Below are 27,237 nucleotides of genomic sequence, written 5' to 3'. Positions count from 1 at the left end.
TCCGTCCTCTCCTGATCAATATCATGATCATGATCAACACCACGCCATCCATCCCATCCGAGACAACCCACCCAACCACAGCTGGAGAGAGAGACCCGGAGCACTCTGTTCCTACGCGCCCGGCCAATCAACATCGCACCGCATGCGGCAGCCCAGCCCGCTCTGCTGATTGGCCGCCACGGCGTCATAGGGTTGCACGGCGGCCGTAAAGTCCCGACGGAACCGCCCGAGATTGACCGGCCTTTGTATAAGAGGCGCTCTGTCGCAGCGTCATAGCCTTCAATCCCATCCATCGTGGAATATTGATCTTGAATCCCACTCGCCTTCCGCTGGCAGGAAGCAGCTTCTCCTTTATTCGATTCGATTTGATCGACCTAGAGATTCCATAGACCATCTATCCATCCATCTATACAGCCAATTCTTATACATCCATACCTGTATACAGCCAACCACTTACTGACTTACGCATCACCCACCATGCGTCATTTCGACGCCTGGCTCCTCCGCGACCCCTACTCCATCTTCCACTACTACCCCACCGGTCGACGCTGGCCCGAAACCGTCCGCGAGCTCATCCACACTCGCCAGATCTGTAGCCCTGGCAGCTCCCTCACCACCAACACCAACACCAACATCAACAGTGACCATGACAGTGACAGCGACAGCGACAGTGACAATCACCACGACGGCAACAATAACAATGAAATCCCCCCCTTGGACCCAGCCACAACGAGTGCCTCCCAGCCCCAGAGCCCGTTCTTCGCCCGTCTGCCCCCGGAGATCCGCCTCATGATCTACGCCTACGTCTTCGACGCCCCGACCGTTCACCTCGTGCAGATCCGCGATCGGGTCCGCCATGTGCGCTGCGCCGTCGCGAGGAGCATGCCGCTGGATCAACATCGTCTTTGTTGTCCGGTGACGACGGCGAGGTGGCGCAATGCGGCGATGGCGGGGGGGGTTAAGGCTGTTGCTACGACCAGTGCCTCTACCACCACCACTGCAAACTCCCAACAACAACACCAACACCAACCCCCCCCACAGACACAGACACAAACACAGACACAGACACAAACCCCCCCAACCCACAAAACCCACCCTCGACCCCCCCCCAAACTCTACCCCCACACCCACCCTCCCTCGCCAACAACCTGACCACCCAAACGCCCGCCCTCCTCACCACCTGCCGAGCCATCTACACGGAATCCCTCCCCGTCCTCTACACCCTCCCCACCTTCGACACCGACGACCTGCACACCCTCCTCTCCTTCCTCACCACCATCTCCCCCGTCGCCCGCGCCCACATCCACCGCCTCACCGTCCAGTTCGCCCCCGTCTGGCAGCCCCTCGCCGGCCAGGAACATTCCGTTTCGGTCTACGCGCACACGCATAATGATCGTCTCTGGAGGGGGGTGTGGCGCGTTGTCGCCCGGTTGGCGGCGCTGGAGGAGCTGAGGCTGGGGTTGGATTTGGGGTGTGTCAGTTTGAGTGTTGGGGAGAATAATAATGCGAATGGGAATGGGGGTCTGGTAGGGGCTGGGTTGTTGGAGTTTGCCAGGGATGTGCCCTGGCTGAAGCCGTTGCTGGGGGTGAGTGGGTTGAAGCGGTTTGAGTTGGGGTCAAGGTGAGGTGTGATGCCGCCGCGAGACGGGTGTTGGAGGGGGAGGGCGGGTTGGTGGCCAAGGTGGAGGGGGTGAGGGGCTGGTTGGGCGAGGTTTTGACTAGGGAGAGAGAGATCAAGAAGAAAGAGAAGGGGAAGGGGAGGACGAGGTTGGCGATTATGCCGGCTTGAGGGGATGGGTGGTGGTGGTGATTGATATATATACTATTGATGATAGATACCCTTGTCAGTTTGGTGTTTGGTGTTCTAAACAATACGTTACAGCTGGCTATCGCCGATCCAGGTACCCATCCATGTTCTAGTATCAACAATCTAGTCTGTACATTATACCATCTCCCTCATTTTCTTGCTACTATAATAGCACCCACCCGCCCACCTCCCATCCCATCCCAAATGATACCATGATACCAACCCATCCCGGACCTTGCCACATACATGCATGCAATTTCAATCAATCAATCAATAAATAGGTAGGTAGGTAGGGCATGGTCCCCTACGCGGCGCTCTCCAACAGATCCCAATCATGGCCAATATCCTTGAAAGGACGCGTAGAATCAAACCAAACATTACTCATATCACGGCGAGGAGTTGGAGCACGGACGGACGACGGAGGACACGAGGTCGGATCATAGCATTCCCTTTCTTTCCGTTCGTAATTTTCCTCTCCCAAATAAACAAGAGGCCAGCTGCCGCGAGGAGCCAACAAAGAATCCCTGGATCTTTCCCTTCACTTAACTTACATCATGGCTGACCAGACCGAGGCCCCCACCTGCAGGACTCCCGCGTCTGATACTAGTATCGTTCCGTAGATTAAAAACAATTATGCGATCCGCGCCGCCTCGGACGCTCTGCCGTTGCTGCGCTCCGCCTCCGACTCGTGGTCTTCCTCGCTCGTGGGCGACGGCGCTCGACTCCCCACCAGGGATCGACGACTGCGCATCTGTGCCCTCGTTAGTCTTCGGCTCCATCATGCTCGCGCGGAGAAAACTCACCCATGCGCGAACGCCGCCAATCAGCCCCAAGCTGTATCCCGTCGCGAAATCCGGCTCGTTCCGGCCGTTTCCAATCACGCTCTCGGGACGTCCCAGCGCCTCCACCCGGGAGACGTGCGCCTTGTTCCCCAGCACGGGCTGGTGACGCCGCTCCGTGTGCTGCCCAGGTCCACGCTGTTTCGCGCGCTCGACAGCGGGCTGTTCGGCCGGCTGTTCTGCCAGAACTGCCGCAGCTCACGCCCCAACTCCTGTCCGGTCGTGGTCCAGTTGTTCCGAATGCTGTCCCGGAGCTCCGTCACGTGGCGCTTGACCTCCAGCTCGTTCTTCTTGATCCATGACACGTTCAGTTCCTGTCTCGACGCTCCCCGCTTGAATTGCCGGGAGATGTAGCGGTCGTAGTCGCGGACAATCCTAGACACTGTGAGTGAGAACCCCCGACCCCACGGCCAGCCACAACTCACCTGGTGATGATCCCCGTCGTGCTCACTCCTTCCGTCCGCTGCGTGACCAGGAACTTGCCCTGGGCCTTGATCGGGGCATAGATATCGTCGCCCTCATCCGCGCCGTAGGGCAGGTCGTCATGTGCCACGTAGTCGATCTGGTGGTCGTCGATGAACTCCGGAGTCACGATCCACGGACAGTCGGGGATCACTTCGTCAACCCACTTGCAATGGCGAAGACTCTCAGCCCGCTCGGCACCGCTCAGCACCGTCAGACCCTTGCGCTTGTGCGTCTCGTCGTCCCCCGTCACGCCGACAATCAGATACACGTCGGGGAACGCCCGCTTGGCCTGTTCTAGTTGTCGCTGGTGTCTAGCACACCCACCATGTCAGCATCGCCCGCGCAGTCCAAGGAAAGTCAACGTACCCCAAGTGAAACAAATCAAACACTCCATCGGCATACACCCGCACCGGCCGTCCCGTCGGGGGAGGGTTGGTGTGATAGCCCACGGGGTCCTGTAGGCCCGCGCGCTCTGGCGGCTTCAACAGCCGCTGCCGCTCCGACGTGTCCACCTGCAAGCCCGGCCGGCTCTTGCTCCGGCTCTCAATGTCACTGCTGGCCAAAGTGGTCTCGGACGGCTCGCCCGGATCCTCCTTGCTGATCGCGGACGGAGCGTCGACCATGTCGACCGGTTCGACTGCGTCGCCGTTGGCTTCGCTTGTGGACGCCTTGCGGGCCCGCTTGGGCGGGGCACATTGCCCGAGGTCACGTCCAGGGACGCTTGTTTCTTGTGTTTGGTGGGCCCCGGGATGGCTGAGCCCGTGGACTCGTCGCCTTCCTCGCCGGACGCGTCGCGAGAGGAGGGCTGCAGGAGTTCGGCCGGGGACGGCACGGCGGCATCGGCGGAGAGAAGTTGGGAACCGCTGCGCTTGCGTTTGCCTGATGACGGCGGAGAGGACATGGTGGCTGACCGAGGGAGCACAGCTCAACTTCTGTCGGAAGAGGATGAGAAGAAAGATGGACAGAAAAGGGGGAGGAGGAGGAGGAAGTGGAGGTTGAGGTTGAGGAGAGAGAGAGAGAGGGACGGAGAGGTCGGGTCGGGACTCGATGGTAGTGGTAGCGTAATGGTAGTAGCACGGGGCGGGTGTGGTGAGACAAGACCGACGCGAGGAAGACGTAGACGAAGAGTCCCGGTGGAGGAGGGAGGAGAACGGAAAGAGGCGAAGTGAATCCCTCAACAAGCCATTGGGGGGGGGGAGAAAAGGAAGAGGGAGAGGGAGAGGGAGGAAGAGAGAGAGAGAGAGCAAGGCTAAGGGTCCTGGACAGCAATCGGCCAACAGGGGAAGAAACCGAGAGAACAAACAAAAAGAGAGCGAAGGACAGGAAAGACAAGAAACACAAGAAACACAAGAAAGCCAGAGAGCTCAAAATTTGCCCGACTTGGCAGGCCGCAATACGCTCGTCCACTATACAAGTATGGTAAGTACGGTACCGCGTATCGTACCGACCCTCCCAAGGTACACCGCAGGTACTCGTCGATCGTACGATGGCCCACCGGCGCCCGGGTAGCTGCAAAGGTACCGCCCCCGAGGTACGGTACGGTAATGGGCCGGGCTCCTCCCGCTGCCCCAACGGCCATCACGGGACGCCGCGGCTCCCTCTCATTCGACCGTCGCCCATCGCGCGATCCCACCAGTATCTATCCAGTATCGAGTATCAGACCTAACCTGACACACCTGTCTACAAATCCTACCTACACAGGATGCGGCCGGTCCTGCTCTGCTGCACAGCCAACGGGTTCTATATGCATACGATATGAAAGGGTCCTGAGATACTCCGTACATGGCACGCTTGCCTCCTCAGTCCGGGAACACCAGTCCACCCCCATATTTGACCCTTCTAGGCTTCTTCGGGCCGTCGATCCGCCATCCATCCCCCAATACGCCGCCCGGACGCTCCATCTTAGGTGGTCGTCATCTTCGCCAGCTTCCCGTCGCAGGGTACGCCGGGGTCGGCACAGACACCGCAGGGTGTGGAGGAGGAAGAAGAAGAAGAGGAGGAGAAGAGAGATAGTATAGTCAAGGAGCAGGTAGAAGTAAAAGAAACGGAACAGTCATGGAGATATCAAGGTTCATCAACAGTGGCGTTTTGTGCGGTATCTTGTGTCAAGGCATAAAACAGACGTACTCTCGTGAGGCCTGCCGCTCGCGGCTCTGCATAAAATGGAAAACAAAAACGAACCCCTCCTGCCCCATCCCGTTCCCATGCTCCCACCCCGCCCGGACGGGCTGTCTCATCGCTTCGGCAACACCACCGGGCCACTACCAGGGGAGGGGGATGGGAGGCAAGTCGATCGATGGAGCGGACAGAATAGAAAGCCGGGCGCTGGCGAAGGGGCGCTGAAGAAGAAGATCACGGAAGAAAAAAAGGGGGGAAGGGAAATCGAGAAACGGCACGGTCGTAGAATCACACGAGAATGGGTTTCAAAGAACCAAAAGAAAGAAAGGAAGGCAACGATATTAGGGGGCAAATGCAAGAGATCCACCAGGACTACGAGCTCGGCTTCTGCGGCGTTCCAGGGGCCTCCGCGGTGGACGGCGACTCCGATATGTTGGCAGCAGAGGCTCCGTCGGCCTTGGGGGCATCCTTCGACTGCGGCCCGGGGGTCCCCTCGCGTTCATTCCGAACAGCATCGGGCGAGTCGCGGCGCACCTGACCGACAAGGTCCCGGTCTTCCTCGGTATGGTCAAACAGCTCGTCATCGTTCTGCTCCGGAATCAATTCAGTACCGTCCCCCAAGAGGATGATGCGGCCCGACCGTACACTGAAGCCACGCGCACGGTCGTTCTCCATGTCAAAGTCATCCGGGTTTTCCTCGAATTGGTTACGGATACCGGGGCCGCGGAACTCAGCTGCACCCCCCGTTCAGTCAGTAGGGAATGGGATTTGAGGCCGTGGGATCCTCGAGAGACTTGCCGTACTCGGGCGGAGCGCAAGGGCCGTCGCCGTTCGCAACGCGCTCGGCTATCTGGTTGTACCACTCCTCTTTGCTCCTACCGTTCAGGAGGCCGATGATGATCATCGTCATGTTGTCGCAACCAACGCCGCCGGTCTCGCTGTTGGAGGCAAGGCAGTTATCCATCATGTTCTCACAGATCCGGTGGAGATCCTGCTTGGCAGCGATGCCGCGGCGAACGAATTCGACCACGGACTGAGAGGACTGGCAATCCCAGATACCTGCAACCCACGTTAGCGCCATCCAGCCAGCGCACCTGTTTGTAGGAAAAACTCACCGTCACAGGCAATGACGAGGAACTCATCATCGTCGCTGAGGTCGTGCACTGTGACGTCCGGATAGGCCGTGACGATCTGCTGCTCGGGAGACAGCTCGGGGCTCTTCTTGAATTCGAAATCGCCAATGGCCCGCGACAAAGCCAGGTTGCCATTGACACGGCCGAAGTCGACGAATCCACCCGCGGCGCTAATACGAGCTTTCTCGCCTGTTTCCCATCGTCAGAGGCATATCCCGATTCCAAGTAGACCGAGCCACGTACCTTCGTTCTGGGGCTTGTGATCGAAAGAAAGGGGCTTCGCGCGGCCCTTCACACCCAACACGGAGCGGGAATCACCAGCATTGGCCTGGAACCAGTCAGCCGTCAACCCAGACTACGCCGACGACGAGGTGAATCCGGAAATACATACCACCCAGATCTTGTGCTTCGAGATCACGCTGACAGCTGCGGTGCAGCCAGACACTTCCTCCTCGTACTTCGGGTCTAGCCAGGTCAGTCGGTTGCTGCCTGGGAGGGACAGGCCAGTCACAGGAAGAGGCGGGTGGGGAGGTTGCCCGGACTCCAGGACCAGAGCGCTCACGAACCTTCCAAGATCGCCCGGTCGGTGGCCAGGAAGCCGTCCTTGAGGGACTGCTCGATATCACCCTTGGCGAAGGACTCTTGTTTCGACACGATTTTGTGGACATTCTCCCCGGCGAACAAAGCCACTTTGTCTCCGCCGTGCCCGTCATATACACCGAAGAACGCGAGTCGTTTGTCGGGGTCGGTCGGCTTTTCCTCCTCATCCGCGAGCTTGGCCTGGAGGTCTAGGACGGCAGCATGGGCGTCCTCCATGCTGATTCGCCAGCCCTGCATGGCGGAAACGCCGTATATACAACACTCATCTTGACCCTCATCGGAAGTCTAGTCCCCGCCCGATTAGGTTAGCGAGAATGCTACAAAATGACGAGTGGTCCGGAACACAGTAGAATGATGACAGGTCATCCGTCCGGAATTCGCGTGCAGGAAATTTTCATCATCCTGTGGAGGGACCCCGCAGGGGGGGGGGGGAGGGGGAGGTTGATCACCACGCTGCAGCCCCTCCGGCGACAAGCGACACGGATACTCGGACACAGGGTAGACAATAGAGAAGATAGACATAGATGTCGAGTTGGGTGAAAGAAAAATCGAGGCACGAAGGCAGACGGTTTTTTGGGGGGGGGGGGGGGTGCGGCAACGTGGATAGAGAGGAGGGATTGGAATTGCGTAAGGATGCTTGCAGTGTGGGGGAAGACCAAGACCAGGCAAATGGATGGCCTCGTTTTCACTCACCTTATCGACCACGGGCTCGGACAAGGTCTGACCCATGATGTCTATTGGATCACAATTGAACAGTTCACACAGATGAAGGACCCGATGTCAACGTACAGGGTAGAGGAAGGGGACAGGAGGGCAAAGTTAAAAACGGAGGATCTTTTTTGGGGGGGGGGGGGAAAGAGAGACGGAGGGGGAGGGGAGAGGAGGAAGAGAGGGCGGATCAGGTGGGAGGGAAGATTAGGTTGGCCTGGAGGGCAAGGGCAGAATGCCGGTTAGGGAGGCGGCGAGCGGGAATGGTTCAGCACTCAGCAGAATTGTAGGAGAGGAGGGAGAGGAGCGAGAGAGAAAGAATCTGGCAACAATCCAGCCTGGTACCCGGGAGGGAGCACTGGGACTGAACCGCCGTAGTAGGTAAGTCAGGTGTATTAAAAGCACCTATCAATGGGGAGAGTGGGGAACCGATCCCACGATGACGATAGCTCTGGATTGGGCAAAACCGGTCGGCGTGACAGGGAAGAAAGAGCAGGCGCAGAGGACACTTGGTTGGGAAATAACAAGAAAGGACCGAGAGATCGATCTAGGAAGCAGCAGCAGGAGTTTGAGAATCCAACCACCCAAGCTAGGAGGGGTGGTGTCACAGGAAGGGGAAGATTTTTCTCTGCACGATGATTACTATCTACTAGTATCTGGTCATGTAGGCCTAATCTGCTGCTCACCACGTAGTCCCTCCGGTACGACGGAGTATCAATCAATCAATGAAACAAACAAACAATCAATCAATCAATCAATCAATGCCGCAGATGGTGAGATGCTCCAGCCTCCAAGCAGCCTCCAAGAGGGGTTGGGTTGGCGTAGGTAAGGCGCATGGGATAGTAGTTACTTCCTTCACTGTATACTAATTTACAAAGTTACAGTACTCCGTACCGGGGACAGACACCAGCGTGGGCGGTACTGTCGTATTGACAGGCGGTAGGCCCGAAGAGGGAAGTCGCGTGCTTCTGAGTTCTGAAGTGAAAGAAAAAAAAAAAAAGGGAAAAAATGACGAAAATCCTTGGCGTCGGCTGACCCAAACATCAAGCTTGGTACGAGTTACTTCCGGAGCAGTCAGTACAGTACCTTAAGTGTATGTAGGCACTCGCCCCTACCTGCCTCTCTCTGCCTGGCTCAGCTGAAATGCCGTTGGGGCGACGGCGCTCACCTGACCTCGTACCTCGACGCCTTGCAACTGCACATCGACTTCGGATCGAAGTGAGGGATGCCGCATTAGATCTAGTGGGTGCCTGGCTAATAATATCGGGAATGTGCTGGTCCCCCGAGGATGGAAATTCCCGAATGCAATAGATATGTTCCTTAGATTTAGTACTTCCATCCATGAGGTACCGACCCCGACTGCCTCATCGGGATAGAAGCACCTGCCGTAAGTACCGTACCCATTGCACCTTGCATGCCAGCCAGTTAAGCAATTCAAGCAATTTACCTACTGCCAGTACATTGGTAGTACTGTATACAGTATAGACATTAGATGCTAACTAGATAGATAGTACCTACTTACAGAGTACAGCTGTCGGGTGCTATTAGGATGTGGCCTGTGCATGCGTCTAGCTTGAAACCTAATGTCGGCTTTCGCAAGGGGTCCGGATAGCCTGCCTAGTCTGGAGGCACTGGCACTTAACTACTACTACTGTAGGAGGTGCCAGTCGGTGGTAAACAAGCGAGGTACCGACCGAGGTAGGCAGGTACTAACCCAGTAGTAGTAGTACTCCGTACGCCCAGATGGGAAGCCAGGGGTGCGACCCGGTCAAGATCATGTGAACCGGGCTCACTGGTATAGCTGGCTCTGTCTTCCCTTCTTCCCATACCCGAGCATAGCACTACTAGTACCCACACACTAGGTCTCTCTGTCCTCTGTTTATGCATTACTATGACCAGTGTCACCGCTCAGGTCGTTCTAGTTCGTGACATGAAACTATAAATAAGATGGTTCATGAATCTACTCGGTGGGGACGCGGAGAGAAGCAACCGCCAACCCAGCTGCCGCAAACAAGACAACCCCAATCATCCACGGCAACCCCATCCAAACCCCCTCCCAGGCCATTCCCACTCGCAAGGATCCGGCCGTGAGAGGCCCAGCCACCATGAGTCCGACCCCCTGGGCCAGTGCAATGGATGTATTGAGGAGTCCAACGTGACCCTCCCCAACCAGCGCACTCCCGGCGCTGCGGAGGGAGGCATAGAACCCCCATCCGAGGGCGGTCAGGGCCACCCCGATGATGAATGGTGCTGGATGGGACGCGAGGGACATGAAGCCGAATCCCACCGTCATGACACATGCACTGGCCTTGGAGACCCAGAGATCCTTCCGGACAGGAGAAAGATACCCCTCGAGGATCTTTGACGCCAGAGGGAGTACGACAAGGTAAGACGCGAGGTTAAATCCGCCCTTGATGGAAATGAGAAGACTGGCCTATGGGCCTGGGTCAATATGCAAGAAGTCTGGGTTTGGTTTGGGGTATCATACCTCTGCCATGCTCCACGAAAAACGCTTGGAGGCATATTGAACCATGAATTGAAGCGCCTCAAGCCCAAAGCCGGAAAGCAAGAATGTAAATGAAATGACGATGGCAGTTGGATATTCGAAGAAAAAGTCAGTCACCTGGTGGATCTGGGCGCGAGCAGAGCGGATAGTATTCGACCACATGGATGAGTAAGTGAGCCTTTCGGGTGCTTCAAACTCGTCTGCCGACTCAACCAGAGGCTCATCGATTGATTTCGGTTTGGTTTCCGGGATCATGAAGACAGTGAGAAGTCCGACTATCTCAAAGGCTAGTCCTAGCATGTAAGGTGCCCAGAGACTGGAGGACATCATCCAGGCGCTCAATGGAGCTGCTAGTATTTCAGACGCCAGGATAGCCGCGGACAAGACAAAGTATGCGTTGGCACTGGACGGTTGCACAGTCAGTCAATGGGACATTTCAAAGATGCTTTACGCGTACCGTTTCTCTGCCGGATAGACATCTGCTATAACTGTCCAAGCTACAGCGTTTGTTACTGCTGTGCCGCCACCACAGATTTGGAACAGTGGCGTGAACCAGATTGCCTGGGGAGGAATGACTGTATGATACCAGCCTTCCCACGGCAGAGTTAGTTACATCACCATCTAGTCACAGCAGGCTCACTCACAAATGATGCGGATTGCAACCTCCTGCAGCGTAAACCCAACCAATCCCAGCAACATGACCCGCTTGCGACCGACTCGATCCGCCATCAGACCGTACGGAAGGGCAAGGATGATGCTCGGAAGCTGATCGAAAGTGCTCATCCACCCTTTGAGTACCGCCAACTCCCCTTGCACATCAGCCGCCTTACAAGATGCGATGGGGGCTGCGGGTAGCAGTCCGTCGAAGAGCTCAGGATGCAAGCGCTGGCAGATGATGGACTCGTATAACTGGAGCTGAGGTGCAACGGAGAGGTAGGCGCCAAAGTCCAGAGTAACCGCTACAAGACAGGCAAGCAGCAGGACCTGCTGTCCCCTCCGAGAGGTGGACTTGCCATGTGTAGGACGTTCATGGTCATTAGCCAGGAGCGAGGTCGATTCTGATGGAATATCTGGTAAAGAGGAGTCAACTGCCATAGTGGAGAAAGGTCGGAACAGTGCACATGAGAAGAAAACCGAGCCTAGGCATCGTTGGTGGCAGGCATTAAAAAGGGAGGACCCCCAGGTAATGTACTGTATCGCTTGGCCTCGTCAACCCCGATAAAAATAGTGGGATTCAATTAGCCTCATGCCTGGAAGACGCTAGGAGCACCACAGCACAGTAAGCCCTTGCGGATTCGCAATCCTGGCTGGGCCCCGTGTTACATCAGCCGGGGAGGACATGGATCTCCGATGCTAACTAGATACCAAGCTTGCATCACGCACCGACCTATCGTCGGTAGGTAAGACGGATAAGGATAATATCGACCCCATCGCTCTGATATGGATGGTATTAACTAGATTAGACACTAGACTGCCCAATGGCTCACGGGTCCATTGTGGTACACGGTATCCGGGCCAAACAGTAAAAGAGAAAAGGAAAAAAAAAAAAAAAAAAAAAAAAAAAAAGTCCAGAATGAACATGAATGAAGTTCAGAATCCATGGATATCACGCTCGCCGAACACTTTTTGTAATAAGCCAGTGTATAGTGGAAGACGCCCAAATCAGATATCAAAACAAAGACAAACCTCCCTCATCCCACCCCCTTTTCCCCCTCCGCATCTCTCCAGTCTTCCTCATTTACACAAAGGCTGCCGTGTCACTTCGCACGCTTCCTGTCAGGTCTCTTGGGATGGCCATGGCCTGTGGCTCGTCCCAATCTTGCTCTGCCACTCGGGTCAAGCTCACCCGACGTGGTCGGTTGTCGTGTGGGATCGAGAAAAGGGAGGGACTGTGTCGCAAAGGCGGCCCAGTGCCAGGCATGTCACCATGTGAGTAGGAAGTGGCCTGGAGCCAAGGGCGAGTTCCTCCCCCGGTGTGCTGCTCATAGGGTGGGTCGTTTTCTTTGCCAAACGCGCCCCCTCCATAGAACCGTCTTGTGCTGTTCAAGCTCAGCTCGCTGTAGGGCCGAGGAAGCGGCGCGATCGCATCCGAGTAATTCTGCGCTAGGCTGGATTGACTGGGCAACTTGCGCACTGAGCCGGGCATCGGCGTGTCGAAGGATTCTTCAGACAGGCAGTGTAGATAAGCGGACTGGCGATTATCGTCGGTGTATATGGAGGCAGACATTGCCGTCGACCACGGACGGTCCTGGATGGAGTGTCGATAATCATCGACATAGTTGGAGCTCGCTAACGTGTCCGCCCTACTGACTGTACTCCGGGCTCGTTCTAAGGCACGGCCGCCCGAAGACGCCCGACGGCTGAATTGGCCGGCAAACAGGGGGTTGGAAGAGTTCCGGCTCTTCGCACGGCTGTGGACAAATGCCTCCAATGAGTCTGCCTCGGAGATTGTGAGAGCGTCGGGCTCTACAGTTCGGAGACTCATTCGTTTCGGGTATTCTGCACTCTCTCGTGTGCGCGGCGGTGGTCGAGGGAACAGAGGGGCCAAGTTTTCCACATCGCTATCATCACTCTGGAAGCCTGCCTGGGTGTTTTGCCAGGACATGCGAACCACGCCGTGCCCTGGAGGCCCGAAAACACCTGCCCCATGTCCAGCACCGCTGAGTCTTACTGGGAGCCCCGACGCAACTGTGGAAATACCACTGGACCGTTTGGAATACCTCCGTGATCGAGACGCAGTCGAATTTCGCTTCAAAGATCTCCTGGGTTGAATCGACCTGAGAGGTTCGCGTTTCCTGGAATTGGTCGTGGTCTTTCTGCGCAAAGGAGGGCTGTTCTGGAAGGACAGTCGCTTCGGCTGTGCTGGTGCTTCTTCGACCGGTTTTATCTCCTCCGGCTCGGGCTCTCCTCCTCGCAGAGGCGCAAAGTCCCATTCGATGGTCGAGCCTGGGAAGGTGTTTTCCTTGTCAGCGGCGTCCCGGAGATGCCCCGTGTCGCCTAGGGGACTTGCGCTCCACGACGGTAGCTCCAATTTGGGGGGCTTCGATGATGGTGAAGGGCTTCGAAACATCTCTGGTGGCTCGCCCTGAGTGGTGTCTTCAAAACGTTGACAATGAGTAAAGCCACCACCATCGGGCTGCAGTGATAATCTCTTCTCAGATGATTCCCCATCTTCGGGGGAGGTGGCGGCTGCTTTACGTTTGTGACGCCAGCAACAGAACAGAAGTATGACGGTACTCAAGAACACGAACGGAACGACAACCGCAATAGCGATAATGCCGGCTTTTCCTGCGTGACTGCTACTACTGTGGCCTGGGTCTGGATTATCAACCGGGCCCTGGGCGTCATCTGTGTCCTCTTCCGACACCGCATTGATTGTGAACTGGCGAGTGTCCTCTGCCGTCTCTTCTCGAGCCGTGAGGTTGATGTGGAAACTCCCCGGGTCAATGTCCGAAGGGACCTGTCCGTAGAGAGTCTTGTTGTCGCGGTTGTAGTGTAACCACGACAGGTCCTGTCCCATATCCACGTCGAGCTGGACCGAGTCATTCGTCAAGACAGCGTCGTCGAAGATGAACGTGAAATATTTCCCGATAGTGGCATCACATTCATCTGGGTTATTGTGGAAGAACTGAGAAAATTGCAGGCTAACAATTAGCGTTGCCACATCATGGAATCCATCTGTCACGCTGATGGTGACATTCTGGTCTGTTGCATCTGCCGGAGGAGTACCGCTCAGTGAAATGGTCTCCTTGTCCAGAGACAACCAACTCGGGGAGTCCACATGGACATCCTTCAAGTCATCTTTCGTTATATCGTGACCGTCTAATGTCAAATTGCTTGCGAATTGAGGGCTGGTGAACTGTTTCCCTCGGGAAGGAAAGAAAGTCTGCGTGCTCCGATTGAAGGCCAGGATATGTGGGCTAACCGTCATCTCAAAGGTCATGATCGCTGCACTGAACCCCGCCACATCCGAAGCAACTAGATTGAAACTGAAGGTCTGAGGTCCACTAGCCGGTGTGGCCCCCGAGAACTTGAGTGACGCTTGATCGAATCCAACCCATGATGGCAACGGGGCGTTATCGGGAGAAGTCCCATAGTAAACAGTAGATGGGCGCGTGTTGGTGAATGTTTCGGGCTCGAAGGATAACGAGAATGAGTCACCCGAGTGTATGAAGATCGTGTCTGGAGCAGATGTTGCACCCATATTTTCGAGTTGCGGAAGCAATGGCCTCCCAGGTTTCGGTCCGTCATCTGTCGTCACGACCAGGGTAACCTCCATGCTGACTGACCCCGACCCATCTGATGCTGCGAGGTTGAATTTCGGGGATCCTTGGTCTTCCTTCTGGGGCGTGCCGGATAGTGTACGGCTGTGGCTGTCTAGTTTGAGCCATGACGGCGCGTCGGAAAGCGAGTATTGGGTGTCCGGGTTGCTACCAGAAAACGTGCCTTGCGAGAAGACGAATTCGAATGGCTGCGATACCCGAGCTACCGGGGGTAGTTGTGCATTGATAGGATAGCTTACTTCCAAGGCTGCATTGACTGTGACCAGGATGCTGAGAAGAGCCAACGCAATGTGTGCCATATCTCCAGGGCTGATACAACGGTTCTGGCAGATATTCAAAACAGCGCGCGAGAGGCACGTTCGTGTATGTCCCCCAAAGGAATCATCCGAAGACAGCCTGTCGAGTACTGTCGAAAAGTGTGAAAAAAGCAGCAACAAGTGAGATGGGCAATTGTGGGAGCAAAGGCAGAGAAAATTGTCCTGCCCTTAGGGCGCGAGGTAGACTCATCCAGGGCATCCGCGCCCAAGGGCCCATCGGGCACAGGAGAGGCGCGAAGCGTGTGGCCCCTTCAACAAAGCCATACCTAGATATGTTTGACGTCACTCAAGTATTGGAATGGTCAGGGAAGGATGGTTCGCGGCGCGGCGCGATCAAGCTCACGTTGCGAAATGCACGCCCATGCAAGGGGTGGCTTGCAGGAGCCCAGGAGAAAAGCCCCCCCCCCCCCCCCCCCCAAAACACTTCCGTCTCCCCGTGGCTTCCTACTCCTCGTGTAAGTAGAGAAGGTATTTGACAGGCTATAACGCCCTATATTCCGAAGCAAAAACCTTCGGGCTCCTTCCCATTGCATGAAGGGAGCAAGCCTAACGAGGGGCAGAGGGACATGCTTAGGAGTGACAGGGGCGGGTCAAGGGCCACTCTAGAGATCGAGGACCATCTTGATTCCCGTCCGCCCTGGCGCATAGTAGTCCGGGATTTGCTCGCGCTCCTCGAAGCCATTGTGGGCATACAGAGATCGTGCGGATAATCTTGCCTTGTCTACCCACAGGTGGATCTGCTGGCATCCCTCCCGTTGCAGACGGGCTCGAATGTAGGTCATGAGCTGCCGCCCAACGCCTTGTCGACGATAGACTTCGGCCACACAGACCTTGTTCAACAGGGCCACTCCCCGCTGGCGAACGTAGACAGCATAGGCTAACACTGTCGGGCGGGCACTTGCAGCCGCGCGGGTCACATACAAAACCCTCGTGTTGGGCTTCTTGCGCCAGAGTTCCTCACTGAACTGGAAGGCCTCATTGGCAGGGAAGGTCTTCTTCTCGACGCGTGCAATCTGGGCGAGAATCTCAAATGCCTGATCCTTCTTCAAGGAATGGATGTCTGAGATGGTCAGATCCGGGTGCATTCCTGCGAGCCCCTCCAGGATCAACATTCACACCTGTTTGACGAGGGGGGGATGACAGGGCTGGTCCCACACGGAATCGGCAGGAATTTTTGAGTTTTGAGGTTAGATAACCCTTGATGGGGGGGGGGGGGGGGGGGCTCGGGCGCAGAGATATTCTCACGGGTGCCCAAGATCCCTGTGCTCCGATCCAATTGCCCGGCTCTGACTCGTAGGGGTCAAGTCAATACTGAGTCCTCGGTAGAATGTTTGTAGTATGGAGGATCCCGTCGCTGGAAGAAATCCGACGCTCGAGCCCTGAGGCCAATCAGATACGGGTCTGCCGTCGATCCTCGCGACTATACCCATTCCAGCCTAGCGGATATCAGTCCGGGCGATACCGGTATTCTCAGTACGGGTTACCTTACATACCAGGCAAAGACAGCAGCAACAACATCCCTCCATCTTCCATCCACCATCCATCCTACACTCCATAGCATCCATCCATAGTAACTGCCACACATCTTGGCCAGCCCCCTCCAAGAACCATCCTCACCAGACATATATACTTTCCAGCATTCTCCTCCGTGTTTCAACCCCAACCCCAACCCCAACCCCCCACTCCTCTCCTCCAGGAACCCCAAGCCTGAAAAAAAAAAAAATGCCTTTCAGAGATGAAGAAGACTACGCGGAGAAAAAGCAGCAGGCCGCCCACGATGTTATTAGCATTCTTCACGAAATCTCTAACTTGCTCGTACGTGAGACTCCCCCCAATGCCCCAATGTACTCCGTTCCTGCCTATCTGCCTCTGCATTCTGGTCGATGGCTTGGACACCAGCCCGTCTACTCGCCTACTACCTAGCTTAGTAGCCACTACCTGCGAAGCCTAAAGAATATCCAGCCAGTAGACCCTCTAATGACGGCCCCCCCCCCCCTCTCCACTTCTCTTTCCCATTCAGGTAGATGTTAGCCAATCTGGCATGCTGGAACTAACGCCCCATCTTTCCAGAACACTGATCTGACCCGCAGACAAATCACTTTGTGTGCGTCGCTGATCGAGAATGGTGTGAATCCTGAAGCTCTGGCTGTAAGTCTTCTTCTATCTTCTGCTTCTGCTTCTGCTTCTGCTTCTGCTTCTGCTTCTGCTTCTGCTTCTGCTTCTGCTTCTCTCCTTTTTCCCCCATGGGGAAGGCATGGGAAGGGAATGTTAGTCAGCCCTGCCATGTATCGACTTGCTCTCCCCGTCTGTTTTTCTTGCTATTATCACAGGTACTCAGGGTTAATCTGACCGCGTCTAGGCGGCGATCAAGGATATCCGTAAAGACGTACTACCGGCGCCATCGCGCGGGGGCCGCGAATGAGCAGCTGGGGTTGCTGGATTGAGTGATCTGTGTCTGTTGATGCATCTGGGCTGAGATTCTGATTGTGTTGGTGTTGTTGTTGTTGTTGTTGTTTGATTTGGGGGTCTGGGGATCTACTGTCGAGTAATTAATCATGTGATACCCCTTCGTTTGGTCTGGCTTTGCGTGTCATATATGGTTCATTGTTTCAAGAGCTCAGTTATCATGGTTAATGCTACATATGGGAAAGAAGAGACACATTCGTAAGATACTAGATGGGATGTGGCCGTCATGACGGAGATCGATTTCCATCGCCCGCATTCTCCCGATTCGCAGTCTTTGGTATCATCGTTGTCGGCTGGAGGCATAGAGGATGGGATAGTTGGGATAATAGTGGATAGCAAGGGTACAAGGAGAGGTGTGGAGGGTTAGACAGGCTGAGTCAAAGGGGACAAATGAACGATCAAGCGCTTAGGGTAACTCTATGACCTCCCGGCACCTTCGGCCTTACTCGTGTCTTTCGACGCTTCCCCGGTCCCAGCCTCCGATGCGCTGTGTTCCTTGGTCTTGGTCTCCTTCTCCTTCTCATCCTCGCTATCGCCCAGGCTGAACGGATCATGCTCTCCGACGGGTGATGGTTCAACGGTCGACAAGGGCTGCCACTTGCTGGACTTGCCTGTCGTCGGAGGGGTTCGTCGAACGGGTTCGGCGTCGTAAAGATTATCAATCTCCGCAGGCGGGCCCTCCTGGAACGACACTCGGCGTCGATCCGGAGAGGGCGAGGAGGCCTTATAGAGGTTGGGGTTGGCGAGAGGTCGAGGGGGGCGCGGGGGAGGAGCTATGAATGAATGACAGTCAGTGAAACTATTAGGGTTAACCAAGGATGGAACTGGAGCCACGGACCTTCACTATCCCTCAATTCCAGCCCAGAGAAGTCGTCATTCAGGATCTGGGGGTCGGCATCGTAGCGTTCGCGATCGCCGCTCCGGCGTCCTAGGTCCCCGCTGCGCCGAGGTCGACCGTAGCTCTCCTCAGGACGGCCTTGGGTAGAGGTACCCGAGTCCTCGGGCTCTCCGTCGAGCCGCTTCTTCAGATTCGTGACCCACGAGTTGACCTTGGTCTGGGTATCTAGAAATCCTTTGCGGATGTTCTCGCGGATCACGGGGAGGTCGTCTACAAAGTCCATGGTCAGCAACCAGACCCATCCGAGCCCCAGGTAAGTCACCCACCATCAAAGAAGCTGTATTCCTTCTCCTCGGACATATCGCTCCCTCGTCTCTGCCGCTCCTGTGGGTAATCGTTTCCCCGACGGGATTGCGGCGCGCGACGGTTGTAGTGCTCGTTCAGCTGGCGGGCATACATCTCATCCGCTTCCAGCTGCCTCTGCGCAGCGGTCGGACGTGGCGGTTTCGGGGGAGGTGGAGGTGCATCTTGTTCGGCGGCAGACGGGTCGGTCATGCCTGAGGGATTTGGTTAGCGATGGTACCACATGACAGAAGCACTGGTGTAGGTGCGCACGTACTCAGTAAGGCATGGAAAGCCCGTTCCACATCCCAGTTGCTGGCCACCAGGACTGCCTTGATCACAGAAGGGTCGATCGATGGGAAAGCTTCCTTGAGGGTGTTCTCGGCCTGTAGTCGGGGACTCAATGGGCGGGGTGGCTTTGGCGGGGCAGCTTCCGTGGCCCGCTGCGGAGGAGCGGCCGGCGAGGTGGACGTGACGCCGGACTCTTGAGGCTCGTCGTCGAAATCCATCGGGCGCGCGGTGGTCGGCGACTCTGGTTTGGGGCTGAGAGGGCCGGTCGACAGCCTGTTGGTCGACTAGCATCTGCGTTAGTGACCAGGACGAGGAGGGAGGGGGGGGGAAGGTAGGTATAGAGTGAGGACGTACGGTCTTGTCTTCTCCGGACATGGTGAAGGGCGCTTCAGGCGACGGAGGAAAGAGGAAATGCTCGCAGGTCGACGAGGATGCCAAGATTGCGCAGGCACTCGAGTTTCGGATTTATAGGATGCGACGTGCAGAGTAGGATTCGCCCAACAGGCAGAAAGCCGCGGCCATCCTCAGGCCTCAGCCACGCCCCTTTCTAGCTGATTGGGGGAACCACCCGCGGAGGTGACGTTGTGCCACGTGATGCGGGTTGCGTATCATTAGGTAAGCTGCATGCATGCATAAGTATCGGACGGTACCCGTATGGTAACATCTTCGGAGCTTTGCGACAGAGCATCATCGGTGTTCGTCCAACATGCTCCAGAAGAGCCTTCGCACTCCCTGACTAGCTCGACGCCCCTTTCCGCTCTCGATCGAGGGTAGAGGTGACCCGTGATCCCCCCCGGAGCATCCAATCGCTATGGCGGCGGAATTGGATCTTTCGACCGGGTTTATCCCATCTCTATACAAGCCCGCCGCATTGCTCCCCATCGCGAGACACAAGCAGAGCTTGCTGTATCTGGTCGAGACCTACCCTGTCACAATCGTTGTCGGGCACACGGGGAGCGGGAAAACCACACAGCTACCCCAATATCTCGACCAAGCAGGATGGTGCGCAGACGGGAAAGCCATCGCAGTGACCCAGGTGGGACTTCATCCATCTTTCTCCCCTTCCCCAGTCACCAAACACTAACGGACTGCAGCCGCGGAGAGTGGCTGCCACCACGGTGGCAGCCAGGGTTGCGGAGGAAATGCGTTGCAAGCTCGGCGAAGAGGTGGGCTACTCAATTCGTTTTGAGGACCTGACTTCCGCTTCCACCAGAATCAAATTCCTAACGGATGGCATGTTACTTAGAGAGGCCCTGGTTGATCCTCTACTATCGCGCTACTCCGTCATTATGGTGGATGAAGCGCATGAAAGGTCTCTCAGCACTGATGTCCTGCTGGGGATCCTAAAGAAGATCATGAAAAGACGGCCGGAGCTTCGGGTCGTGGTCAGCAGCGCGACCCTGCAAGCCGAGGATTTCCTGCGCTTCTTTGCGGGGGAAGACTTCGACAGTGATGCCGAATCTGGCGAAATCGGAGGCAAGACGGGGAGAATCATCAGCCTCGAAGGTCGCACGTATCCGGTGGACATGCTCTTTCTTGAGTCTCCCGCCGAGGACTACGTCGAACGGGCCGTGAAGACCGTATTCGACATCCACCTGCAAGAGGCCGAAGGCGATGTGCTGGTGTTCCTGACTGGCCGGGAGGAGATCGACTCCGTGGTGCAGCTGATCTCGGAACGCGCTGCAACACTGCATCCTAAGGCGCAGAGCGTGCTGCCGCTCCCACTCTACGCGGGTCTCACCACCGACCAGCAAATGTACGTGTTCGAGCCGGCGGCCGAAAATACACGCAAGGTCATCGTGTCGACCAACATTGCCGAAGCGTCCGTGACCATCAATGGGATTGTGTATGTGGTTGACTGTGGCTTCGCGAAACTACGGGCCTTTAACCCCAATACCGGCATAGAAACACTGACGGCCGTGCCGATCTCAAAGGCCGCTGCAGTTCAGCGCGCTGGTCGAGCAGGGCGAACAAAGCCCGGGAAGTGTTTCCGCCTCTATACACAGCAGGCATACGAGCAACTCCCGGCCGCTACTGTCCCGGAAATTCAGCGATCAAACCTTGCCCCGGTGATTATGCAGCTGAAAGCTCTGGGTATTGACAATATCGTCCGGTTCGACTTCTTGACTCCACCCCCTGCCGAGCTTGTGATCCGTGCATTTGAGCTGCTGTTCTCGCTGGGGGCCGTCGACGACTACGCCAAACTCACCAAGCCTCAGGGGATGCGGATGGCCGAGCTGGCCGTCGACCCGATGATGGCCAAGGTTCTTCTCTCCGCACCGGCGTTTAACTGCCTGAGTGAGATTCTCACCATCGCTGCCATGGTCAGTCTGCAGGGAATTGTATGGGTTCAGCATGAGGGCGATCGGAAGTCATCTGAGAGCCACCGCAGGAAATTCGCCGTCGAAGAAGGTGACCATCTGACGTACCTCAACGTCTATCAGGCCTTTGTCACCAGGGGAAAGAAGGACTCCAAGTGGTGTCGCGACAATCTTCTCAACTACCGATCTCTACAACGAGCCGTGAGTGTCAGAGGGCAGCTCAAGCGGTATCTGGAGCGGTTCGGAATCCAAGTCGATGAGACACTCTCCGCGCGATCCAGGCAAGAGGACACCAGTAAGCTGTCGGAGCAGATTCGTAGGTGCCTCACCACAGGCTATTTCGCCCATGCTGCGAAGATGCAGCCCGATGGGACATTCAAGACCGTCAGCGGAGGTCTGACCCTTCATGCCCATCCGAGCTCATTGATGTTTGTAAGTTGACACCCCTACCCCTCACCCCCTCTTGTGTATGGCATGCACACGAGCTCCGCTAACTGGCGCCTGCAGAATCGCAAAGCCGACTGGGTCATCTTCCATGAGATTCTACAGACGGGCGAAAAGACCTTCATCCGAGACGTTACGAAGATCGAGAAGACCTACCTTCTGGAATATGCTCCGAACTATTACAAGGTTCATTGATCGGAGCCTATCCTCATGATGACATTGAACGAGACCTTTCCCATAGACGTCCAGCGTTTAGTTAGCTATTAGAGTGATATCCCCTTACGTTCCGGTATGCCAGTTCTCATAGTCATGATCATCAGTATGGCTGGCTATCTGGCCGACGTAGCAATAGAACCAATTAACAAGAGGGGGTGAATAATGCCGGGGGATGCTGTAGTCGACCACAGTATCCCGTAGCAGTACTAGTAGTATATAGTATACATACTTAGTTGAAAGAATCGCCACCCGTGAAGTGAAAGCAACGGCCCGACAATCCCCCAACATCTCTGAACCCCAACACAGATCTATCTCCAAGACAAGATCGACGCGATTCTCCAGGCCACTGTGGGCAAATCTGCGCCTACACCCTGCCTCCAATCTACCGAGTCGTCCACACACCCACAACACCAAACCACCCAGGTTGCTTGCCCTCGACATGTCGGGCCATCATCATCATCATCACCACGACCATAGCGGTGGCTGCCACGGAGAAGACCACGACCATTCGAACGACCTCACCCCGGCGATCCAGTCGCTCCTCTACTCCCAAATCCAGTTCGACTCCATCACAACCCTGAACGGTGCGCAAGCAGACTCAAATCCCTCCTGCGCCGACGCGGGCTCACGCGCTTGCTGACCGGAGCTGCAGAGGCCAGTCCCAAATCCGGGGCTGCGATCGTGCAAAAGACTTGGGCCGAGAGATTGAACGATGAGCCCGAGCTGGAGAGCGATGCAGACGAGCAGCTGCTGATGTATATCCCGTATGTCTCTCTCTCTCCCTCCCTCTCTGTCTTTGTCTGTTGTGTTGCGTGTGTCCGTCCAACTTCGGGGTCAATTGCTGCTGTTGTTGTTCTACCCCGCCGAATGCCCCTCCTTCACCCAACCTCCCCGACGCGACGGAGAACCAAACAATCCGATGTTCTATGCTCTGCTCTGCCCTGCCCTGCGCACCATCCATCCCATCGCTAACACTGACTGTCACTGATTCCAGGTTCACCGGCCAAGTTAAAGTCCACTCCCTTCTCGTCTACACCGCCCCGACCTCCTCCGCCCCGAAAACCGTGAGACTGTTCAAGAACCGCGACGACTTGGATTTCTCCACAGCCTCCGATCTCAAGCCCACGCAAACCGTTGAGATCCCTCAGCCCGTGCCCGGCGCCGATGTCTTCGACCTGCCGTTGAGCCGCGCCCTCTGGAATGCCACCACGTCCATCACGCTGTTCTTCGAGGATAATTGGAGCGACGGGGAAGAGGACGTCACCAAGGTCGGCTACGTTGGCTTCAAGGGTCAGTTCCTGGCGCTGAATCGGGAACCCATCAGCTTTCTCTACGAGGCGGCGGCGAATCCGAATGACCATGTCGCTATCCCGGGTGTGAGTGGGGTGGGTAGCAGGATCCTGTGAAGTGCGTTTTGGCTTTTGCTTCCATGATGCGATGCAGGTGAGGGGCAGTAAGACCGGTCTATGTGTGCATTCGTTTGGTTACGGAGCCGGACTCTCATATTCAGACAATGTATACAAATCCGTGCTCGACCGTCTAGTCACACTAGGTAGTGAGATAGTTAAATAGCAGAGAAATCTAACAATGCGAGACAATGTCATCCCTGGAAACCACCAACGCCGACAATGCTAATAGCTGTAAGTAATAGAAGCGCCTGATCGGAGTATCAAAGGCGAAGGAGTGAGTCAATCTCAAGCAGGAATCGCGGTGCGCTCCTCGACTCGGGCCTTGGATCCTTCGGCGGGTTGCTCGTCTTCTTCGACCCCTTCGCCCTCCGGGAGCGTAGAGACGGGGACATTCGGCAGGACAACCGGGCCCTGGGTCGCCCGTTGTAACTCTTCCAATTCCTCTTCGACGTCGTCCTCGTCCTGGGTGGACAGACGTCCCGCAAGCATCTCGCTGATCTCCTGTAGAGCCACCAACCAGTCAGCCCACGACCATTGCCAAAGAACATCATCCGCCCCAACATCAACAGCCTTACCTCCTGGTAGGCTCTTGCCTCCTCCGTCTCGCCCATCAGCTTCTCCACCCCCTCCAGGCCGCCCATTTCCTTATGGATGGTCTGCAAGACCTGCGTCCCCTGCTGCAGGCCGAAGAGAACGTCCTTCTGCACGAGCGCAAACTCGATCTGTCCCGTGAGTTGTTCCAACTGTTCCAGCTGCTTGTCGGTCTTGTCCAGCAGCGACTCCTGGTACTTTTTGCGGCGGAGAGCGAGCAAGGCGCGTTTGCGATCATTCCGGGCCAGACATTCTTTCGCGATCGCAGTTTCTCGGTCGGTCAGAACCACCACCCGCTTCTGGTATTGGTGGAGTTTGTCCCGCTGGTTTTTGAGATCTAGGATGGCCCTGATATTGAATGTTAGGGTGCGTAGGGCGGATAGGGTGTGGGGTGGGGGGTCTGGGGGGAGATAGGACGATATCCCTGCTGAGTACTAGTGGGGACGGGACAATTTCGATTTGCAGGAGAGAAGAGACAGAAGAACTCACCGGTCCTGGGCGGAGATCTTATGGGAGCTGGTTGTGTTTCCCATTGTCAGCGCATGATGGAGAATGGTATGGAGAAGGAGAAGGAGATGGTGAAGGAGGAGATGGTGAATGCCGGGTTAGCGATAACAGATGACGTGCAGCCCGGCTGTGCCTAGGCTAACAGTACCTTCCTGATGGGGAAGTTGGACCTCTACATTACATTATAATGTATTGAGGTTTTTCCCGTATAACAAATACTAGATTTTATTCTTTTTCATATTTCGTAGTCTATCAAATTACGACAATCAAAATCAACCTGTCTCTCGAGATGTACAGTTTGCATACTCCGTTCCTGTTATCGTAATTACCGCCCGTCTCACGTGACGCGCAAAACTGCCGGTAATTTTCCGCTCTCCGCCGGCGAATCGAAAGTCCGGCGGTCCCAAAATTGTGGGAAGTTCTCCAGATTCGACCGTTATCAATCAGCCCCAGCATATCCCCTTCGAGGCAGAAATAGCCCCTGGACTGGATACGATGCGTCGCGGGGGCAGGACGACCTTGAGGCAGGGCCTGGACAAGGATGTGCGACCCCTCTCCTCGAATTGGCCCCGAAAGACATGCATGTGCATGCGCTGACCCTCCCCCCCCCCCCACTCTTCGCCTACAGGTCTACCAGGTCGTGCGCAAAATCATAGACGACAACGCTGAGAACGACCAGTTCCGTCTGTCCGTGCCCGGAATTTACGATGCGCTCAAGCGGTCGAACTCCAATCTGAACAGAAAGCCCAAGAGGATCCTGGAGGACAGCATCGAGCGCGTGGTGGAGGTGTTGAAGGGCGATCTGCTCGGTGACGATGAGAATGATTCCATCGAGGGCGACTTTGAGGGTCTGGAGGAACCGACAGCGGCACCGGTATGCAGCGCACATGTGCCTCGAACGAGTGGAGGCTTTCCAGCACTGACTGACTGGATCAGGAATCCAACAGCCTCAACAAGAGTCTAGTTGGCATGTGGAACACCACCCCGGCCACGAAACCCTCGAAACAGACCGAGTCGAATACCGCGGAGTCGACAGCCCCGTCTACCTCAACGAAAAAGCGCCATCACGGCGGTGAATCCAACTCGTCAAAGCGACGCAAAGCCGAGGCCGCTGTCGATCGGTCGCCGCCGACTCATGTTAGTCTCGCCGATCTGGGAGGTCTGGACGAGGTGGTCCAGGACCTTGGTGATCTCGTGATTCTGCCCATGACCCGTCCACAGGTCTATATGGCGTCGAACGTACAGCCCCCCCGGGGTGTCCTGCTTCATGGTCCGCCGGGTTGCGGTAAAACCATGATCGCGAACGCTTTCGCCGCCGAACTGGGCGTTCCTTTCATTTCGATATCTGCCCCGTCCATTGTCTCAGGAATGTCGGGTGAATCGGAAAAGGCCCTGCGCGAGTACTTTGAGGAGGCCAAGAGAATCGCACCCTGCCTCATCTTCATTGACGAGATCGACGCTATCACACCCAAGCGCGAAAGTGCGCAGAGGGAGATGGAAAAGCGAATCGTGGCCCAACTCCTGACGTGTATGGATGACCTGGCCCTCGAAAAGACCGACGGCAAGCCCGTCATCGTCCTCGCGGCGACCAACCGCCCCGACAGTCTGGATGCCGCCCTCCGTCGAGGCGGTCGATTCGACAAAGAAATCAACATGACCGTGCCATCCGAGCCCGTGCGAGAGCAGATCTTGCGGGCCCTTACCCGTAAGATGCGGATGGCCGACGATCTCGACTTCAAGACCCTGGCTAAGAGAACCCCCGGGTTCGTTGGAGCCGATCTGAACGACCTTGTCGCAACGGCAGGCGCTGCCGCCATCAAACGGTACCTGGAGTTGCTCAAGTCCCACAGCGGCGAGGAGATGGACATCGAGGAAGTCGACGACATCAGCCCCAAAGTCAAGGAGCTGCGCCGGCTCATCATCCACGCAAAGGAAACCCCCATGGGCGACGAAACCCAGACCGTCCTGGTCTCCAACGCCGACTTCTTCACGGCCCTCCCCAAGATCCAGCCATCCTCCAAGCGTGAAGGCTTTGCCACCATCCCCGACACCACCTGGGCCGACATCGGTGCGCTGGGCGGCATCCGCGACGAACTGTCGACCGCCATCGTCGAGCCGATCCGCAACCCTGAGATCTACGCCAACGTGGGCATCACCGCCCCGACTGGCGTCCTCCTCTGGGGTCCCCCGGGTTGCGGTAAGACCCTGCTGGCCAAGGCTGTGGCCAACGAGTCCCGCGCCAACTTCATCAGCGTCAAGGGCCCCGAACTCCTCAACAAGTTCGTCGGTGAATCCGAGCGCGCCGTCCGCCAAGTCTTCGTCCGCGCTCGCTCCTCCGTGCCCTGCGTTATCTTCTTCGATGAGCTGGACGCCCTCGTCCCCCGTCGTGACGACACCCTCTCCGAGGCCTCCGCCCGCGTCGTCAACACCCTCCTCACGGAACTCGACGGCCTCGGCAGCAGCCGTCAAGGTATTTACGTTATCGCCGCCACCAACCGCCCCGACATCATCGACCCGGCCATGCTTCGTCCCGGCCGTCTCGAGACCCTCCTCTTCGTCAACCTGCCCAGTCCGCTCGAGCGTGTCGAGATCCTGCAGACCCTGGTCCGCAACCTCCCCATCGAGTTCGATGAAGACCTGCGCCGTCTCGCCGAAGAGTGCGAGGGCTTCAGCGGTGCCGATCTGGGAAGCTTGCTCCGTCGTGCCGGTTACTCCGCCATCAAGAGACGCGATTCCATCAAGTTCCAGGACTTCCTGGCCGCCAAGTCCTTCATTCGCCCCAGTGTTACGGATCTGAAAAAGTACGAGAAGTTGAGGAGGGATTGGAGTGGCGGCGTGGTGTAAATACCTTACATATTAGAGATAGATATATCCTTGACTTTTCACACATCTTCATCTCTTGGCTTTATTTCTATGTATTGGGGTTCGGGGGACAAGGTGAATTCGACCGATCGAGTCTTTCTGGTTCGGTCCCTGTATCCATTCGTCTATATATATATGGACCGATCAGCTTTACCGGAGATCATGAATTAAAAG

The 27,237-nt window shown here is 56.3% G+C and overlaps 13 protein-coding genes across 13 annotated transcripts; 6 read left to right on the top strand and 7 right to left on the bottom strand.

The window, feature by feature from the left end:
* Nucleotides 1–294: 294 nt before the first annotated feature.
* BO70DRAFT_379793 (uncharacterized protein) lies at nucleotides 295–1,934 on the top strand (the record flags this gene model as incomplete). The annotated part of the gene is made up of 4 exons (XM_025545375.1): nucleotides 295–979; nucleotides 1,042–1,586; nucleotides 1,836–1,843; nucleotides 1,883–1,934. Exons 1-4 carry the CDS (start codon nucleotides 478–480, stop codon nucleotides 1,932–1,934), a joined length of 1,107 nt encoding a protein of 368 aa, XP_025399084.1. The 5' UTR covers nucleotides 295–477.
* A 559-nt stretch (nucleotides 1,935–2,493) lies between these two features.
* Nucleotides 2,494–4,295, bottom strand: BO70DRAFT_362251 (choline-phosphate cytidylyltransferase; the record flags this gene model as incomplete). Its single annotated transcript, XM_025543241.1, has 5 exons — nucleotides 3,806–4,295; nucleotides 3,478–3,704; nucleotides 3,072–3,422; nucleotides 2,757–3,021; nucleotides 2,494–2,709 (listed from the first exon to the last, which is right to left on the bottom strand). Coding segments are annotated over exons 1-5 (1,266 nt in total), but the record flags the coding sequence as incomplete, so codon positions are not given.
* Nucleotides 4,296–5,601: 1,306 nt separating this feature from the next.
* On the bottom strand, nucleotides 5,602–7,805 carry BO70DRAFT_387371 (PP2C family serine/threonine-protein phosphatase; the record flags this gene model as incomplete). Its single annotated transcript, XM_025545909.1, has 7 exons — nucleotides 7,656–7,805; nucleotides 6,929–7,247; nucleotides 6,754–6,827; nucleotides 6,606–6,690; nucleotides 6,345–6,551; nucleotides 6,028–6,288; nucleotides 5,602–5,963 (listed from the first exon to the last, which is right to left on the bottom strand). Exons 1-7 carry the CDS (start codon nucleotides 7,689–7,691, stop codon nucleotides 5,602–5,604), a joined length of 1,344 nt encoding a protein of 447 aa, XP_025399082.1. The 5' UTR covers nucleotides 7,692–7,805.
* A 4-nt stretch (nucleotides 7,806–7,809) lies between these two features.
* Nucleotides 7,810–8,367, top strand: BO70DRAFT_362249 (uncharacterized protein). The gene has a single exon (XM_025543240.1). It carries the CDS (start codon nucleotides 8,082–8,084, stop codon nucleotides 8,307–8,309), a length of 228 nt encoding a protein of 75 aa, XP_025399081.1. The 5' UTR covers nucleotides 7,810–8,081; the 3' UTR covers nucleotides 8,310–8,367.
* A 1,263-nt stretch (nucleotides 8,368–9,630) lies between these two features.
* Nucleotides 9,631–11,271, bottom strand: BO70DRAFT_371246 (MFS transporter; the record flags this gene model as incomplete). Its single annotated transcript, XM_025544790.1, has 4 exons — nucleotides 9,631–10,104; nucleotides 10,159–10,579; nucleotides 10,634–10,766; nucleotides 10,821–11,271. 4 exons carry the CDS (start codon nucleotides 11,269–11,271, stop codon nucleotides 9,631–9,633), a joined length of 1,479 nt encoding a protein of 492 aa, XP_025399080.1.
* A 627-nt stretch (nucleotides 11,272–11,898) lies between these two features.
* On the bottom strand, nucleotides 11,899–14,758 carry BO70DRAFT_336827 (putative transmembrane glycoprotein; the record flags this gene model as incomplete). The annotated part of the gene is made up of 1 exon (XM_025541123.1): nucleotides 11,899–14,758. One exon carries the CDS (start codon nucleotides 14,756–14,758, stop codon nucleotides 11,915–11,917), a length of 2,844 nt encoding a protein of 947 aa, XP_025399079.1. The 3' UTR covers nucleotides 11,899–11,914.
* Nucleotides 14,759–15,332: 574 nt separating this feature from the next.
* Nucleotides 15,333–15,959, bottom strand: BO70DRAFT_362245 (GNAT family N-acetyltransferase). The gene has a single exon (XM_025543239.1). It carries the CDS (start codon nucleotides 15,859–15,861, stop codon nucleotides 15,379–15,381), a length of 483 nt encoding a protein of 160 aa, XP_025399078.1. The 5' UTR covers nucleotides 15,862–15,959; the 3' UTR covers nucleotides 15,333–15,378.
* Nucleotides 15,960–16,498: 539 nt separating this feature from the next.
* BO70DRAFT_396596 (mitotic-spindle organizing protein 1) lies at nucleotides 16,499–17,198 on the top strand (the record flags this gene model as incomplete). The annotated part of the gene is made up of 3 exons (XM_025546633.1): nucleotides 16,499–16,591; nucleotides 16,847–16,924; nucleotides 17,136–17,198. 3 exons carry the CDS (start codon nucleotides 16,499–16,501, stop codon nucleotides 17,196–17,198), a joined length of 234 nt encoding a protein of 77 aa, XP_025399077.1.
* Nucleotides 17,199–17,358: 160 nt separating this feature from the next.
* BO70DRAFT_362244 (CUE domain-containing protein) lies at nucleotides 17,359–19,206 on the bottom strand. The gene is made up of 5 exons (XM_025543238.1): nucleotides 19,068–19,206; nucleotides 18,700–18,997; nucleotides 18,407–18,637; nucleotides 18,081–18,350; nucleotides 17,359–18,015 (listed from the first exon to the last, which is right to left on the bottom strand). Exons 1-5 carry the CDS (start codon nucleotides 19,086–19,088, stop codon nucleotides 17,660–17,662), a joined length of 1,176 nt encoding a protein of 391 aa, XP_025399076.1. The 5' UTR covers nucleotides 19,089–19,206; the 3' UTR covers nucleotides 17,359–17,659.
* Nucleotides 19,207–19,625: 419 nt separating this feature from the next.
* On the top strand, nucleotides 19,626–21,846 carry BO70DRAFT_362242 (putative ATP dependent RNA helicase). The gene is made up of 2 exons (XM_025543237.1): nucleotides 19,626–21,466; nucleotides 21,542–21,846. Exons 1-2 carry the CDS (start codon nucleotides 19,856–19,858, stop codon nucleotides 21,671–21,673), a joined length of 1,743 nt encoding a protein of 580 aa, XP_025399075.1. The 5' UTR covers nucleotides 19,626–19,855; the 3' UTR covers nucleotides 21,674–21,846.
* Nucleotides 21,847–21,964: 118 nt separating this feature from the next.
* Nucleotides 21,965–23,282, top strand: BO70DRAFT_362241 (PITH domain-containing protein). The gene is made up of 3 exons (XM_025543236.1): nucleotides 21,965–22,278; nucleotides 22,347–22,458; nucleotides 22,689–23,282. Exons 1-3 carry the CDS (start codon nucleotides 22,134–22,136, stop codon nucleotides 23,098–23,100), a joined length of 669 nt encoding a protein of 222 aa, XP_025399074.1. The 5' UTR covers nucleotides 21,965–22,133; the 3' UTR covers nucleotides 23,101–23,282.
* On the bottom strand, nucleotides 23,163–24,292 carry BO70DRAFT_379784 (ESCRT-III subunit protein VPS20). Its single transcript, XM_025545374.1, has 3 exons — nucleotides 24,184–24,292; nucleotides 23,679–24,042; nucleotides 23,163–23,604 (listed from the first exon to the last, which is right to left on the bottom strand). The coding sequence occupies exons 1-3, from the start codon at nucleotides 24,225–24,227 to the stop codon at nucleotides 23,389–23,391; spliced, it is 624 nt and encodes a 207-aa protein (XP_025399073.1). The 5' UTR covers nucleotides 24,228–24,292; the 3' UTR covers nucleotides 23,163–23,388.
* A 371-nt stretch (nucleotides 24,293–24,663) lies between these two features.
* BO70DRAFT_362239 (putative AAA family ATPase/60S ribosome export protein Rix7) lies at nucleotides 24,664–27,173 on the top strand. The gene is made up of 3 exons (XM_025543235.1): nucleotides 24,664–24,744; nucleotides 24,830–25,075; nucleotides 25,138–27,173. The coding sequence occupies exons 1-3, from the start codon at nucleotides 24,697–24,699 to the stop codon at nucleotides 27,043–27,045; spliced, it is 2,202 nt and encodes a 733-aa protein (XP_025399072.1). The 5' UTR covers nucleotides 24,664–24,696; the 3' UTR covers nucleotides 27,046–27,173.
* The last annotated feature ends 64 nt before the right edge of the window (nucleotides 27,174–27,237 follow it).

This window comes from Aspergillus heteromorphus, assembly GCF_003184545.1.
Source record: "Aspergillus heteromorphus CBS 117.55 chromosome Unknown BO70scaffold_13, whole genome shotgun sequence".
NCBI lineage: Eukaryota > Fungi > Ascomycota > Eurotiomycetes > Eurotiales > Aspergillaceae > Aspergillus > Aspergillus heteromorphus.
Note: the sequence above shows the minus strand (reverse complement) of the source record. Positions and strands in the feature narration are given on the sequence as shown.

What these genes read in the sequence shown, in the direction of transcription:
- BO70DRAFT_362241 (XM_025543236.1), top strand. Translation starts at nt 22,134, where the DNA reads ATGTCGGGCCATCATCATCATCATCACCACGACCATAGCGGTGGCTGC. An exon ending in CTCCATCACAACCCTGAACG is followed by an intron (nt 22,279 to 22,346) that starts GTGCGCAAGCAG and finishes CCGGAGCTGCAG; the next exon opens with AGGCCAGTCCCAAATCCGGG. An exon ending in CAGCTGCTGATGTATATCCC is followed by an intron (nt 22,459 to 22,688) that starts GTATGTCTCTCT and finishes CACTGATTCCAG; the next exon opens with GTTCACCGGCCAAGTTAAAG.
- BO70DRAFT_362239 (XM_025543235.1), top strand. Translation starts at nt 24,697, where the DNA reads ATGCGTCGCGGGGGCAGGACGACCTTGAGGCAGGGCCTGGACAAGGAT. An exon ending in GGCAGGGCCTGGACAAGGAT is followed by an intron (nt 24,745 to 24,829) that starts GTGCGACCCCTC and finishes CTTCGCCTACAG; the next exon opens with GTCTACCAGGTCGTGCGCAA. An exon ending in AGGAACCGACAGCGGCACCG is followed by an intron (nt 25,076 to 25,137) that starts GTATGCAGCGCA and finishes TGACTGGATCAG; the next exon opens with GAATCCAACAGCCTCAACAA.
- BO70DRAFT_362249 (XM_025543240.1), top strand. Translation starts at nt 8,082, where the DNA reads ATGGGGAGAGTGGGGAACCGATCCCACGATGACGATAGCTCTGGATTG.
- BO70DRAFT_362244 (XM_025543238.1), bottom strand. Translation starts at nt 19,088, where the DNA reads ATGTCCGGAGAAGACAAGACC. An exon ending in TGTCCGGAGAAGACAAGACC is followed by an intron (nt 18,998 to 19,067) that starts GTACGTCCTCAC and finishes CGCAGATGCTAG; the next exon opens with TCGACCAACAGGCTGTCGAC. An exon ending in GGCTTTCCATGCCTTACTGA is followed by an intron (nt 18,638 to 18,699) that starts GTACGTGCGCAC and finishes CAAATCCCTCAG; the next exon opens with GCATGACCGACCCGTCTGCC.
- BO70DRAFT_362242 (XM_025543237.1), top strand. Translation starts at nt 19,856, where the DNA reads ATGCGTTGCAAGCTCGGCGAAGAGGTGGGCTACTCAATTCGTTTTGAG. An exon ending in ATCCGAGCTCATTGATGTTT is followed by an intron (nt 21,467 to 21,541) that starts GTAAGTTGACAC and finishes TGGCGCCTGCAG; the next exon opens with AATCGCAAAGCCGACTGGGT.
- BO70DRAFT_379784 (XM_025545374.1), bottom strand. Translation starts at nt 24,227, where the DNA reads ATGGGAAACACAACCAGCTCCCATAAGATCTCCGCCCAGGACCG. An exon ending in AAGATCTCCGCCCAGGACCG is followed by an intron (nt 24,043 to 24,183) that starts GTGAGTTCTTCT and finishes ATTCAATATCAG; the next exon opens with GGCCATCCTAGATCTCAAAA. An exon ending in AGGCAAGAGCCTACCAGGAG is followed by an intron (nt 23,605 to 23,678) that starts GTAAGGCTGTTG and finishes GTGGCTCTACAG; the next exon opens with GAGATCAGCGAGATGCTTGC.
- BO70DRAFT_362245 (XM_025543239.1), bottom strand. Translation starts at nt 15,861, where the DNA reads ATGCACCCGGATCTGACCATCTCAGACATCCATTCCTTGAAGAAGGAT.